The 16086-nt window shown below is 35.3% G+C and overlaps 1 protein-coding gene and 1 long non-coding RNA gene across 8 annotated transcripts in view; one reads left to right on the top strand and one right to left on the bottom strand.

Annotated features, from left to right (window-relative positions):
- The window catches only part of MYO6 (myosin VI), a 107262-nt gene that overhangs the window by 45360 nt on the left and 45816 nt on the right, over positions 1-16086 (top strand). For all 7 annotated transcript variants that reach the window (XR_010429391.1, XM_064650101.1, XM_064650100.1 and 4 more), the window contains 6 exons: positions 722-777; positions 2838-2935; positions 4642-4806; positions 10260-10340; positions 12984-13164; positions 15795-15939. Coding sequence is in view for 6 of the 7 variants with exons in the window: in XM_064650101.1 (XP_064506171.1) it covers positions 722-777; positions 2838-2935; positions 4642-4806; positions 10260-10340; positions 12984-13164; positions 15795-15939 (726 nt within the window). In the remaining variant the exon portion in view is untranslated. The remainder of the gene's footprint in view (positions 1-721; positions 778-2837; positions 2936-4641; positions 4807-10259; positions 10341-12983; positions 13165-15794; positions 15940-16086) is intronic.
- Positions 10225-15798, bottom strand: LOC135411929 (uncharacterized). The gene is made up of 3 exons (XR_010429392.1): positions 15474-15798; positions 14889-14914; positions 10225-14714 (listed from the first exon to the last, which is right to left on the bottom strand). It is a non-coding gene; the product is annotated as an uncharacterized LOC135411929 (long non-coding RNA).

The raw sequence follows: 16086 nt of genomic DNA, 5'->3' as shown, positions 1-16086 counted from the left end.
AGAGCTGGATGATTTTACCCTTGCTTGATCAGAACATAAAATGTACTAATACAGCTCGGTTAGTGTTTCTAAAATTTTTTTGGAAGGCCCTATTTTCAGTATCTGTTTTTAGCTTGTCCCAGATTTACTTGTGAATTTCTAGAAAGCATGTCCTGAGCACAAGGAGAAAAAAAGAAAAAAAAAGGCTGGAACTTTAGAGCAAATATGTTGTGAATTTATTTAAAATCATTTCTTCAGTTGCTAAATTGAATCTTGCCTTAATTATGCACCTGCAATTTCCTATCTTCACCATCTCCATGTGGGGTTTTTATTAACACTGATAGTTATGAACACAGAAACTGTATGCATGGAAACAATCTTAAATTTGGGAAATAGACATGAAACCTTATGTGTTTACTAAGATTTAGTAAGAAATACAGATAGTAGAGTAATAGTTTGATTATATTTGTATAAATCTGTAATTTCCATATACATGTCTAAAAGAAATTTCTAACGGGTCTTGGAGTATTGAAAAAACCCCGAAGTGTGCAAGAATATTTTTAACAAAAAAGAAAAGTTAAACAGCATTTATTTTAAAATGTATAGGTATTTGGAACTTACTCAGTATGCTTTCCCTATAGTAAATGGTTAGTAAGTATGGTGCATAGCCATGCTTAACCCTGTTTAATTGAGGTAATCTGACATAAGATAAATGATACCAATTTTTTTCCTTGCTTTACAGGTATTTAACAGAATCCTATGGTAGTGGCCAGGATATTGATGACAGAATTGTAGAAGGTACTGAATTTTCTTTCATTTAACTCAAAGTTCCAACACTTATATTTTTTCAGTTTTTTATTCGTGTTTCACTTTATTTTTGTTTACTATAGTATTATACAGTCCTTGATCCAGAAAATGAGTGTGTGTTTGAATTGAACTTTACACATTATGTACCCAAGATTGGATTTTAAACTGCATATAATCTGCAAGGACAAAATTATGTTTTCATAACTATCTGTTATTACGAGGAAAGTGCAATTCCTCCTAATCACCATAAAGTTCTCAAAGTCAGATAAAACAGGGAAGTTCTTTTAAATTATAATTCAGGGTCATTTTTCTGTTATATCTTTTTTTGTCAGAAGTCACATAATTCAGGTTAGCTCTTTGATTGTATCTGTCTTTATAATCGACTTCCAAACCAGGTCAGAAGAGACTGTGTTGATCATGTAGATGAGCCTCTTTAATGTTGCATGCACTTCTTAATTGAACAAAAAATAAGTTTTTGAGAAAATACAAACATCTCTAAAACAAGCAACCAACCTAATATTGCCTCATATATCAGTTTTAGTCCTCTATAGCATATAGTAAATTTATTTTGAAATTTCCTGACTCTTTTTCTTTAAAAATTTGTTCACCTTTTCTTTTGCTTTAAATTTTTCTGTCTTCTGTTGTTCAAGAGAAGTACTGCAGGCTTTAATCTCTTGTTGACATCGGTTTGCTTAAAGCAGTTCCTTAGTGAAATCCACTGTGTGCTAAAGGAACTCAGAAAGTGGTCAGGAGTTGGATAATGCCCGACGCAAATTAATTGGTACTTGTAGGTATTCCTCGAAGAGTTTGGGGTTTTTTAGTCTAAACCAGCATCTGATGCATGAATTCTGAAGTTTTTTGGGCACAAGTTTAACGACCACGCTTATTGCATATGTGTTAATAGAGAACATTTAACCTAGCTGAAAGACCCTTGCAATATGTTTTTATCTTTTCTTTAAAAGTTAATATTACATAAAATGCCTGAATAGTTATCAAAGATCTCTTAAGAAGTCAGATTTGTATTTTCTTAAGCTTTAAGTTAAAAACAGAGAAAATCTAGCCAAAACAAAAATGTTAATTCTTATGGCCTACTAAACTATGCCATATCATCCATACTCTATCCAAGCATTGATGTTATTCCTTCATTCTTTAATTGTTGCAGGAGCAGATATGTAGATGGTTGTCAGTGGAGTTTTAAATCTGAGTTTCTGCTTGCTTAGTTTCCAATGCATATTTTTAGCTAGAAGCCTTAAAATATCTTTTAGATATTTTTAATGGCTTATTGTTAGTGAGATTCAGTCAACTGGTTTTTTTTGATCTTCAAAGCCAGTAAAATGCAGTCTTTCAGAGGCCTTTGTTTCATAACTACTAAGCATTTTCAAACAGATTAAGTGGTGCATGATATTTGTGTTCATATATATATATATATATATATGTGCATTAGCCTGCTTGCTGCCACTCTTTCTGTATGGGCTTTAACGTGCTTGAAATTAGCAGCCAGTAAAAAAAATAAAATCACTCAATCACTTAACTGACCTAATTTGAAAGGGCAGTTTGAAGTAGTTTTTGAAATCAACACACTTGTCTAATTTTTTTTTTAATTCCCTAATCAATCTAATACATTGCATGCATGACATTTAAGTGGCATTTTTGTCTGTGGGATAAGTGGGTAGTTTAGATTTTATGAATAATAACTAACTAGGAAGTGTCAAATTGTGTGTTGTCTCATATAGTTTATGTATTAGTTATTTACCTACTTGTGTTGAACAGCATAGCGGAATAATTTTTGGCATTTGTCTCTGAATTTCTTATAGTATTGATTAAAATACTTTGCAGTGTTATGTGATATCTAAGGACCTAGTTTTATGTTCTACCACAATATATCTAGTACAATCTATAGAATGGATTATTCCTAATAAGTAATATTTTCCCTTTAATTTTCAAACCTTATTCCCCATAAGTTCACTAAATAATTGGTGTTTGTTCTCTCTTTCCTTTTGGTAGTTTATTGATCAGATTCTAACACTACAAAAATTAATTTTTTTAAACAGCAAATCCCCTATTAGAAGCCTTTGGAAATGCGAAGACTGTTCGCAACAACAACAGCAGTCGTTTTGGGAAATTTGTTGAAATCCACTTCAATGAAAAGGTACTGGGAGCTTGTTACAGAATAACCAGTGATTATTTTTTGTCATAAAATGGAAACGCTAGACTGGCAGAAGGCTGAGTAGACTTATTAATCTTGCAGCAAATAGCTACTGTCCTACTTTACAGACGTGATTTGTATTCTGTCACCTTGAAAGGAAAACCAGAGCCACTCAGTACTGTGTCACTACTGGAAAGCAGTGGTTCAAGTCAGTAGGAAAATTACTTCCACCCATGAAAGATTAAAAATTAGTCCCTTCATTGCCAAAAGGCATATACAAAGAATAACTCACATACATTCCTTTAGTACACAAATAAGTGTGAGTTGCGTATTAGATATAAAGTATTTTAGCTTTAAATGAATTGTTGATTTTTTTTAATGTATTTTTATGAAATGTTAGGACCTCACATAGTAACATGTATGTGACAGAAGTCAAGGAATTGTTTTTTGACAGAAATACTGTGTAATTTAAGAAAAATTTTCTTTGTTTTGGTGTAGTTTGTTTGGGTAGTTTATGTATTGCACAATTAAGGATGACTGTATGTCTGTCCAGTACGTCCAAGTTGAAGACTTTTATTGATGATCTCTGTAGAGATTCTGTACATGCCTCCTCCTCTTTCTGACTGAGGACAGAGAAACTGAAAGAATTTGTTCTTTTCCTGCAGAATTTAAGCTTATTATCTGGTCTTGAGCTTGCAGTCTTTTCCTAAGTTTTCATACTTGGCTTTGTAACTAAACTTCAGATCTTTGGCTAATAGTTTAGATAGTAAACTAAATTCCTTTCTAGGTAGAGGGACTTTATCTGTTGGTCCAGTTCATGTTAATAAGCTTATGGAAAGGATCCAGATTTCTACTTGAAATGATGCATTCATGATCTGTCAACTTATCTGTCAACACTTACATGGTCTTTCAGATTAATTGCTTTAGCTGAAGCAAACAGCATTAGTATCTTCAGAAATTGCTTAAAAAATTGTTTCAGTTTTCCACTGCAAGATCAGCCTGTTTACTTGAGCCCCTGTTTTACTTTGTGGTCACCTTATTAGGTCTGATTTCTCAAAGCAATGTGAGTACAAACCAAGACCTCGTGAATGACTGAATAACCATACTCAAATTTGTCAGTCAGTAAGCCCTTCTTAGTTGCTGTAATGACCATTAAGTTTAGGAATTTCCTTTCTATTAAGATTTCTCTAGGCACAGGGAATTTTATCATAGGACAGATAACAAATGGCTTTCAAAATCTGTGTTCCATCTCAGAAAAGAAGTGTAAGTTTTGGGAAATAATGTTCTTTCATAATTGGTTCGCCTAAGATGTTGTCCAGATATGTATTCTATAATTTTAACCATTCCTTCTCTTTTACAAGTGTCTCATTGAAAAGCAATTAGAGAAGGTTGTAATAGCACTGCCATCCAAAAAGTGAAAGGATTGCTGTAGCAATGCTCTTTGCAGCAACTACTGGAATTCTCCTAAGGATTTCTGCTTTTTAGGGTGAAGCAGATCTTTGTTTTAAGAGTGTATATGTACCCAATACATGAGCTGAGGGAAGTTATGGTAAAGGAATGGTTTCTTTTCTAATCTTAGTATGTATTAGGTGTAGAGATATTTTAATATTCTTTGGAGCAGTGTGATCAGACAAACGTAAATTGAAAAACTGAATCTCAAATAATCCAAAAAATATTCAGATAATCAGAAAAATATTTCTTCTTCCTAGAACTCGGTGGTTGGTGGATTTGTATCACACTACCTTCTGGAGAAATCTAGGATCTGTGTGCAAGGCAAAGAAGAGAGGAATTATCATATCTTTTACAGGCTTTGTGCTGGTGCTCCAGAAGACATTAGGGAAAAACTATATCTAAGCTCTCCTGACAACTTTAGGGTGAGTATCAGAATCAGCATTTGTAAAGCTTCTAATATTGTCATACGTGGATTTTTCATATGGATCATACTAAAATCTCTATGTATTATCTTGAACAGACTCATTGCTATTACAAAAATTATATTTTGTTTTTGTCAAATAAAGCTGCCTGACATTTTTCCTTACTGGAAGAATTCCTATGCTTTTTCTCTGTGTCATAAAATTGAGGAATCTTTGCTTTTCCAGAACATGTACAGTTGCATACCCAGCTGCTAGTAATGATGTTATGGACTCTTCTAGAGGTATAACGTGTGAATTTCTTGATTGTGATCTAACTGTTCTGTGGGTAATCTATATTTCAAGTCCTAAAAACTCCATTTATTTCTTCCTATCCCAACCATGCGTTTAGGAAGACATAGGTGTTGTTCCACAGTTCTCTCTCTTAAATGTTTTCATCATGCTTGCCACCAAGGATCAGACCACAGTGAAAGATGGTTGTATTTCTCTATTACAGTCTGTATGCTTTCACAACACTTGTCTTTTCTGCACTGTTCCACCTTTTTCCTATCATACTCTACATTTTAGACTGACATTTGTACTACTCCAGTTTTATGCCTCTTATTTGCATCATCATCATACTTTGTCCTTTTTGGTCACTCCACGTTACAGGATAAGACTCATCAGTCCCTTTCAGTTGAAATCTTTCTACAACCTGTTACTGGTCAAATCACTCAAGCAATGGTGAAGCTAACAGAATGCAAATAAAACTAGTACTTCATATAATACTCTGAAGTATACCTAAATGAAAGTGACCTTAAACAGAAGGGAATGACTTGGATCTTTGTGCATACTTCTTTAAAAATGTTAGGTTAATGTTCAGTGGCAGGAAGAAAGCACAGTAAAATTTTAGGAGTTGTTAGGAAATGAAGAGAGAATGAAATAGTGAGTTACAGCGATATACATCCATATTTCTAAATAACACACACAGTTTTGTCATCCCAACTCAGAAAAGAACAGTAAAAGCCCTGGCTGGAGCAGAGGTTGTGGCTGGATAATATGGGCCTTTTAATTCAATCCAGTCTGCCTGTTCTTGTGACTTCTGATTTGTTTACTGTCTTCCCTTCTTCCCTCCATGCTTTATTTTTAGGGGTTTTGCCTTTTCTGAGATTATATGTTTTCTCCTGATTAACCCTGATTCTGTGTTATGTTTCTAATAGCAAACCAACAGACAGGTTGGCTTTCTCTCCTACCATTAATTTCTTGCATTCTTTTCCTCCCATTTTTCACTACTTTATTATTATCATTTTTTACTGCTGCACTTTAACTTTTAACTTTTTCCTCCAACTTTTCTTCTTTCTTCTCCCCTTCTCTTTGTTCAGATTTCACTTGTTTTTAGTCATGATAGACAAATAACGTGGTTTCCTTTTGCTTTCTTTCCCTTCTTGTCAGTTTTTCCTCTCTTTTGTTTTTTGTTTGCCTGAGTGACTTCCGACCACGTCCCTTATTTTAATATTATATTTTAATTTCTCAGTATGTTACACTTCGATTATTGCAGGGTTTTTTTCCTTGAGAAAAGGACATTATTGAATGCTTTTCCAACTAGTGCAGTTTTACTGATATAGCTGTTTCTCATTGTTCCCCTGATTATGCCTTCTTTTTCTTTCCAAAACAAGCTTCTGCCGTCCCTTTCAGGGTCCCTCCAAGCCTATTCACATCTTGTACTCTCATCACCAATTTTGCTAAGAAGCTGAAAACTCTTGCCTTCAGTCACTCATTCCTGCTATTTAATTACATTTAAATAAATCATTAGGTTTTTGTTTGGTTCTTTTTTTTTTCCTTCTGACAATCACACCTGAACTATCTACTTGAAATATCTATAAATATCACCATGTGCTTTGCTGACTTGCATTGAAAAGAATGATAATTGGTAAATCAAATCCTACTGGTCAGTTGTTTGTTATGTTGTGTCATTTATCTCCATCTCTTACCGTTTCTTGCCTTATGCTTGGCTTGGAATGTCATGAAAGCAGAATTTTGTGTATTTCTAAAATACACAGACCAAATCCCTTGGGTTTGGAAGGGTTTTGTAACACAACAATGTGGAATTACAAGGACATAAGCTAAATGACTGTCATCTTTTTAGACTTCTTTGATCTTAAATAAGAAGCACTGCTAACAAAGAAATATGTTAGCGTGTAGATTGTTTTCTTTGTTTGATGTATCTTCCTACTTGGATTTCTAAATAAAACTTGGACTGTGCTTATCTATTACTTTTCCTAATATCTTTTGTACTCATTTTCATCAGAATTCCAAGAGGGCTAGAAACTTAAAATACACAAAGTTCCTACTAGCTTTGTGCAAAGTGGGGGTTGCATAGGCGAGACCTAACTTAAAGCACTCACTGTGGGGAAGGTGGGTGTACGCTGGTGACCAAACAGGTTGCTGCTGCAACATTGTACATTTGTACTGTGGCATCAAGGTGATCTTGCTCTGTAAAAGCCATGGCAGTATTTTAGGACAGGTTCCTTACTTTCTCAAGGTGTTCCTAGGAGCCTTCATAGAGCTTACATTATTTCTTTAACTATTTAGTTTGTATCTTCTGTTTTATCTATCTGTACTCAGTTGTGTGATGGAAACTTGATCCAATGCTTATTGGGAAAGAACTGCTTCCATTCTCTAGAAGGAAAGTTTTTCTTTTGAAACGCCCAATGAACACAATACTTAAAAACAGCCAACACCTCTTATTTTTGTATAATACGGAGCTAGTTTTCAAAATTTTCTTCTCTACTGTGCAATTATTCTGCACAGTATTCTCTTGTATGTTTTAAAGCTAAAATCTCGAACAAATTTTCAAATATGTATTTTTAATGCGCAGCCATTTTTCCATTAAAACTCATGAAGTTAATAGATTTTTATTTCTGGAACTGCATATGCTCACTACACACTCTTGGGGATTTTTTTAAAATCAAAAGTTCTGCTCATGAGAGCCCCCAAGGTTGCAGATGTCAAAGTCAGAATTATATATAACCTTTTTAAAATCAGGCTGGTGCAGTGCAGCACTGAACAGCCTGAGTTCTTTTACAGAAGATGCTTACTTGCATATTTCATTTATAAAGAGTTTACAGTCACACCAGCTTTATCACACCGTGACGTTTTTCTTTTTTTACCTCTACTAAGGTTGCAGCAGGCACTTTAATTTCCATTAAGAATATTTATTGCTTTACGATAAATTAGTATTTTAATCCTGAGTTCCTGGCATGTGAAAGATCCATTCTGCATGTTAAATGAAAAAATTTTACCACTGTTTTTTCTCTCCCTTAAAGTAGATTAATTAAAAAAACCCTTGGGATAATTTTCATCTTTGTATGCATGTAAATTAATATAAATATACTTAAAGCTTATTAGTTGAATTGCACTGAATTTCCATCACGTATCATTTTATAGGAGACTTTTAGGAAAACAAAACTGTAAAAGGTTAATTTGCTTCCTAAATTTGTATTTCTTTTGTCAAGATTATTTTTTATGTCTTCATTCTCATTTGCTGCTTCAGGTTTTGTCATAAAATGGTTTTGAATAAGGATGCTTGTGTCACTTTTTTTTTACCATGTTTTGTTGACTATATGTTTTCTGGTTCAGAATTCATAGAAATGCCATCTTTCAATAACAATAATAATAACAACAACAGATGGTGACATTATACTAGGCAAGGTTTGATGATTGATCTGTGTTTTCATATTAATGCTATATTTTTGACAAAAAAAATTTAATTAAAAATTCATACTCTAAAATTGATTATTTAAAAAAACTCATCCCTAAAGCCACAGTTTTGCATTGTCTCTATTGTGCCACTTGTGCCTTTTAGCTTATAAAGTCAGTCCAAATTAGGGCCGGCTTGAATTCTAAGACTCAAACCTGGTTTCTCTTAAGTACACTGGGTGCTTGTGTTTTTGGTTCCTCTGCAAAAGTTTTCAGAAATTCAAAGTCATGAGGTAAGCCTGTGCTGAATATTGTAGATTGAGGTGCCCTAGGCTGCACCACATGGCTGTGAAAGTAAAGCTGCACAGTAAATTGTACCTGGAGTACAGTTCAGCTGAAGCTGAACTTTTTCAGATCTAAATTTCAGGAAGAGAGGTCAGATTGCCCTATGTTCGGGTCGCTGAAGTTATAATGGGATGTTGTACTTCATTATAAAAACCCCAAATGAACCAAAGTCCAAGTACAGTGGTATTTAGATGTTTTATATGCTAACCTGAAGCTGTGTATTTGTGTGCTTTTAAAAATATAATTTCTCCCTGATTTAGTACGTAAATTTACTTCAGGTTTTAGCTTTCCAATGAAAGCCATTATCTTGTGATTAAATGTATCCTACATTATTATTGAATACCATGCTGGTTCACATTCTCAGCCAGTCAGATAAGTTTTCACACTCCCTTCTTGAAGATCATGACCTTTTTCCCTTCCCATCCCCAGTTTCTGGGATCGTGTTACTAATACTGTAATCTAGGGATATATCATGTTTAAAATATGCTGTGCTTTGCATTCTTATTGGCTGATAAAGAACACTTTTCAGTGTTCAAAGCTAACTTTGAACAGTTGTCACTTTGTTTTAATATTAAATTTGTCACCATGTTTTCTTCTACTGTTAGAAATGCTTTGAAGAATATTTTGAGGTTTTAGAATTTTGCATATAAATTTTAATCAAAGTGTAGAATTGTCTGTGTTCAGCTAGTTGAAAACATCATCTTTGTTCAACCAAAGAGCAAAGAATCAGTTCACTTCCTTTAGACAAAGGGCTCTGTCCAAGCTTTTGGACAGAGTTCTTACATTCAGCTGAACAAATCTGAAAGAAAAAGCTGGCGATCCTGTTTTGCTGAAAAGGGCAGTCATTATCTGAATCTAAATTCACTATGATTTACTGAATAGTAAATCTGAATTTACTGTACAACATGAGATGTATATCAGAAGCCAGGTTTTGAATAAGGCTTCTGCTTATAGCATGTTACAAGCTTTTAATATTCTTCAGGTTTTTGAATACATTATGTCTCTCTTATAGAAATATTTCACTGGTGAGGAAAAAAATTAGTACTTTGGTATTATACATAAGCCAGAAGATTAATTTCCTTTGTTCCTAATTTTGGGTGTCTTTTATGTAATCCCAGACTCCATTAATAGGTTTAATAGAATCAAACATTAGGAAAATATTGTGTGACTTAACAAAAATTAATATCCCAATGTGTCAAAAAGTATTTTAGTTATAAAAATGAAGAAGCTTTCAACAGAAGTTTGTTATTCTTGCAGTTCTTTGATTTTGTAGATGTAAATAAATGCATTTGTAAGGAATGAATTCTGATTACTTACTGTATTGTTTGTATCATATGTTTAAATCAAGGTACGTAGGGCAAGCCTTAAATAAAAGCATACGTTTTCCTTACTTCTGTCTTTAAGTATCCACTTCCACTTTTTTATTGTTACAGTATTTAAATCGAGGCTGTACCAGATTTTTCGCTAACAAAGAAACGGACAAACAGATTTTGCAAAATCGCAAGAGTCCTGAGGTATGTTTGTATCTTCAGTTAGTTTATATTACTAACTAATGCAGATAGAGTAGAAAATTATTACACTTTTACAGAATGGAATGAATTTTACACATCTTTATAGGTCTAATGGGTACTGTCAAAGCTGCTCTATTCAGATCTCTGTTTTGGAGTTCAGTCCTAGAAATACATTTTACCATGCATCGTAAAATCCCAAGCAGAACAGTGTATATAAAATGGTTTCCTTTTCATTCTTATAATAAGGTAACACTAAATTATGCAGCTTGTCTTCTGTGGAAAACAAAAATCTATCCAAGACTTTCTGTAATTTTCCTTTTTAAAATCTTACTACTGCTAAGAATAAGTCAGAAGCAATGTTTTTTTCCCAGAGCCATTTTTACTATCTGGAGTTGTGAAGGGATGCTCCACACTGTTTCAGATATCAGTTATAACTCAACCTCACTTCTAGCATGAATATATTCTCCTCCTTGTTACACTTTCATGGTTTTTGTTTTCCCCATGCTGTTAACAGCTAGTTATGTCAGAGCATGGCATTTCCTGGAAGAAAGTGTGAAACTTAAAAACATTTATGTCCTCTTGCTCCATCTCTGTTTATGATTTTTAAGAACTGGAATTACCAGGATTTTTTAGCATTTAAGCCTTTGAGCTTGTTTACATGAGGATACTAAAGAATTTGTTCTGAATTAATAGTATATATGAATTGGAAGTTCTTTAAACACATAATTAAACTTCTGCTCTGTTCTCTAATAAAATTTTCATCTACTCATACCTCAAGAGTGAAATTCATTTATATAGCTGGAAGATATTTCAAATATTAATCAAATTCGTGTTTGTGATTCCATAGCAGGATAAGCTGCATATATTGGCAAAAATACAAAAATAACTTTACTCAAAAGCTTCTTTCCACCAAATCACCATGCCATCTCTTTTACTTTTGATAACTTGGGCTTGAAGCTCATGCCTAGCTACGAGACACAGTATAGATACTTCCTTTTCTCAAATCAGCATTGTTTACTCCTTGATTTCTAGTGGTTGTATGTTGTAACACTGAGCACATAATCCTGATTTCTTTTGCTTAAACGTACGCTATTTTCTATAATCAGGGATGGTGGAGAGTGATTTTACATTACTGTGAGGCAGAAAGCTCATAGATTATTTTGTTCATGTCAGGCATATAGGCTATGATATGGGTTGGAGATTTTGTCTCAGATTACCCAATTTGCCTTAAATGAAGTTTTGTAGTGACGCTGGTCAGGTCTTTATGTAGGCATAGAGTATCAACATTCACTTACTCTTGCTACTGGGAGATGAACCTGTGCAATCTTCTGTTACTGATATGATTTACAGGCGGGTGTTCTGTCATAAAACTTGTCCTCTAAAGGACTTAATTTGAAATAAGAGAAGACTTACTTTGAAATAAGTGTTGTCTAAACTAAAACATACGTAGAGAATAATTCTGAAAATATATGTAAAACATAAAGTACTGGAACTTCTGATACAATAATACTTGTATGTTACAGGTATATCAATTTGAAGGCTCAATAGAGGATCAAAGTTCAATGATATTTAAACCTAGTCTAGCCATTTAAACAAGAAATATATTACCTTATTGAGCTTTTTAAATTGGAAATTTAGTATTTACTCTGTCATTTTATAAAAAATACTAAGATTGTTTATTTTAATAAATTAGCTGGAATAGTCAATTAATACTTCAATTATTTTTGTGTTTTCCTTATCAGGAAGATGAGGTGATCATTTTACATAATTAACATGTAGTTTAATGTTATTGATGTGCCTACATGTTGTGTGAAGTGAATTTTTCAGATGCATGTGGTGTTTTGTTTTGATAAAAATGACATTAGCTTATTTGACATTAACAAGGCTTCTATTTAGTTAATTATTCTTTTTAGTTGAAAAAAATTTAAAAATAACTGTAAAAACGTAGCTCACTCTGTGCATGTTCAGGTAGTCTCTTGATTGCATGCAGATGTGTTACTATCTACTGTTTAAACTCGTTTATAGTTAAAATAGCTTTCTATGTATATAAATCAGAAAAATCAGCAAAATGTTAAATTGGTGTTTCAGAACATAGATGCTATTCTTCTAACCCATAGACCACTGCAAGTTCTATTTCTTAATTAGCAGCAAATATTAAGAGGTACATTTCTCTAAATAATTCTGTTTAGAATAGGGATAACTGATTTGTCCTATAGTCCTTTCCCATGGCCTGTTATTCTGTCATCCTACTACAAGGACCTCGATCTTCTTTCAACTGCTTGGGATTCGAAGAACTCCTTTGTATAAATGCTTTGATAGCTCTCTTAGCTCTGAAGTCTTCCTTTCTCCTGCTTGCTATCCTGTGTCCCCTTGTCCTTAGCTGTCACTTTCTCCAGCTTCTGCTTTCTGAAGATAAGTTTGAAGTTTGCTTTGAAATTTAAGTTTGAAGATGGTGCTTCGAAGTATCAACAAGTTAAAATAAATTAGGGTCCTTGCAAAGCCTGTATTATATGAAGAGCTCAAATCTCTTTTTACCTAGTGTGGCATGCTTTTTTATGCTTTTTGTTATGGCTTATTTTTGACTGGAAATATTTGCCTACCTACTTCAAATCGCTTACTAAATTTGTGGTTTATCTTGTTTTATAGTATCTTAAAGAAGGTTCCTTGAAGGATCCACTGTTAGATGATCATGGAGATTTCAACAGAATGTGCACAGCAATGAAAAAGATTGGACTGGATGATGAAGAAAAACTTGATCTTTTTAGAGTAGTGGCTGGTGTCCTTCATCTTGGAAATATTGATTTTGAGGAAGCTGGGAGTACATCAGGTTAGATGACGCATAAATTGTTTTCTGAAAAAAGACTGGAAATGTCTCTTGATTAGAGATGTTTCCTTTCCATGTGAATTATGGCTTTAGAAAGCTGCTTTGTGTTCAAGGGTAATTCAGTCTTAATTCACCCCCTTTTGAAGTCAAGTTTACCTACTTGTTTTAAAATTGTACTCCTTTACATGCTCTAAAAGCAAGTAGGCTTTCAATGAAAATGTTCAGTGAAGAGTTTAATATAAAGGAAAGAGACATTCTGTGTCTCAAAATCATACTTGTGTTTTAATGATAATTTTAAAGTCCAACTTCTCACTAACCTCATGAAAATATCTTGTAATTAGAAACTATCTGTAGGGAAAGGCATTATGTCCTTTGGCTTCCAAGAATACCATCATGGTAGTATTTTGAGAGGTGAGGAAAAAAAAAAGTTACAGCAAAAACTTAGGGCAATATAAACTTCCTAATTTTAAGATGTTGCTCACAAGATGAGTTAGTATAGGTGTAGCTGGGACTTAACAGCAGAATGTGCAGGAAAGTGGAGGAAGGAGAATTGATATTTTGGGGATTGTCATTCTTACCTTACTACTGAAATCAGCCTCTCTAAATTGAGAACTGCTGTCTATATATTCCTGAAGGACTGAAGAAACTTATGGTCTGGATGTACTACAAATATAACTATAGTAGAAAATATAAGTATCTAGGTCTTTACCTTGAGTTCCAAGATACCGGTTCCTCTTGGTCCTGCTTCAAGTATGTATAGCTGTTAGTAAAGTTGTTTGGAAGGGCATACCAAAGAACATTTTAATAGGTGTTTTAAATGAGTTAAATGAGTACTAGCCTCGCAGGTTCACTAGCTCCTGACCCCAAGCACAGAATCACCATGGAACTGTACAGAACATTCTGTTCAGAAAAGATCATGGGAGGTCTCTAATCCCATCAGTTGGGCAAATGCTGAATTCAGACTGGGAATCTTAGGGTTGGCACAGAGCAGGTGTTGTTTTGTTTTTTTTTTTTTCTCATCTCCTTTCCATAGGTTGAATCAGAACCTCCCCAGTGTCAGTTCATGATGTTTCCATCTTTACGAAAATGACTGAAATGAACATGATTAATGTGAATGAATCTGAAAGATGCAGGGGTAGAGAAGGGTAATGGCTTCATGGAGTTCAACAGCAAGCTTCTCAGGGAGCTTCCCTGTTTGGGTCTTTTGTGAGTTGGGACTTTGGGGTTGACAAGGTACAACAGAGTGAAAAAGGTGCAAATGTGAGTGGAGAGGAAGTTTCAGGAGGCAAACAAACAAGAGGAGGAGGAACCACGAATGGTGAGAAAAGTCAGGGTTTAGAAAAGGGAAGGTCACCAGAAAACTTATCTTCTCTGAATGTTGAAATTCAGAGAAATTTTTCTTCTGGAATAAATTATTGAACTTCTGAAATGATCATTGCATTGGGCTTTATTCTGCTCTCACCTTGTATGTGTGTTCACACAGGGTGTGCATTCCAGCTGTTCCAGGCAGTATGTCTCTTACCAGAGACCCTCTCAAGTTCTGTTACTGCTTTCTGGGAAACACCAAACAAAAGTTCTTTTCTACAAGTCAGATGGTATTTCAGAGCATCCAAAATTAAGTCACAAAAGCCTTAAACTTTTAAGGACTCCCTTCCCTCCCCCCCCCCCCCCCCTTTAGTGTCATTGTAGAGGAATGGAAAGAATTCAAGTGATGTTTGACTATTTACTTATCCCTTTTGGCCTCTTCGCTTACCTGTAGAAATAAATTTTACTGTGAACAAATTCTTACTGCAAAAAAACAGGAATTACATGTAAATAACTGTTAGATTTTCCCAAAGTGTTCTGTGCTCCAGTTGGGAGATCTGTGCTGGCCTAGTCCTGGCACAGAGGGCTGAGGTGCAGAGAGCAAAAGGGAGCACTTCTCTTGGCTGTTTACTTAAGAAGTGTACATACCTTTATCTGAAAAATGCAAATAGCAGGAGTCTGCCATGCCAGGCACTTCTGCTGCATAGCAAGGAGGCCTGGAGGATTACAGGAATATCTAAGTCCAGAAGTTTTAAGTCACTACAGCTAGTTTGTAGGTGTTAGCACTTCTGCATTTTGGGATAGTGCTTCCCTATGAGCAGGTTGGTTTTTGAACAGCCTGGACAGTTTTCCAGAAATACAGAATTATGTGCGTAGTTTTTGGCAGGGGGTTATTTTTGCATTTATTTCGTGGTATTTTCTTGGGTTTTCAAAACTGACTCTTCCCATTTAACTATACGAAGTAATTTCCAGAGGCAAACCTTTAATCCCTTCAAAGCTGACATTACCTTCAGTGGTAACATTACATGTTAGTGGACGATGACCAGCAGGGTCAGGGTAGGATCATCGCTGGCCAGTGTTTTCCTTAGAGCTGAGCTGGCGGCTGTTGCCCTGCCGTGCTGCGGTGCGCGGGGTGCGGGTGCTGTGCGGTGCGTGACGCGGTGTGTGTGTCCCTCAGGGGGTGCGGGTGCTGTGCGGTGCGTGACGCGGTGCGTGTGTGTCGCTCAGGGGGTGCGGGTGCTGAGCGGTGCGTGACGCGGTGTGTGTCGCTCAGGGGGTGCGGGTGCTGTGCGGTGCGTGACGCGGTGTGTATGCCTGTCTCTCGGCAGGGGGCTGCACGCCGCGGGCGCGGAGCCAGCCGTCGCTGGAGCGCTGCGCCGCCCTGCTGGGCCTGGACCAGGACGACCTGCGCGGGAGCCTCACCACGCGCGTCATGCTCACGACGGCAGGGGGCGCCAAAGGCACGGTCATCAAGTGAGTGCGGCGGGGCCGGGGCGGGCCGGGGGAGAGGGGAAAATAGATCTTAAATATATTCTCTGTATTAATATAGATCTTATATATTATATTACGTATTTATAAACTGTACATTCATATACAATGCTTATAGAATATATCATATAT

The sequence above is a fragment of the Pseudopipra pipra genome, chromosome 3 (genome assembly GCF_036250125.1).
Source record: "Pseudopipra pipra isolate bDixPip1 chromosome 3, bDixPip1.hap1, whole genome shotgun sequence".
Lineage (NCBI taxonomy): Eukaryota > Metazoa > Chordata > Aves > Passeriformes > Pipridae > Pseudopipra > Pseudopipra pipra.
Note: the sequence above shows the minus strand (reverse complement) of the source record. Positions and strands in the feature narration are given on the sequence as shown.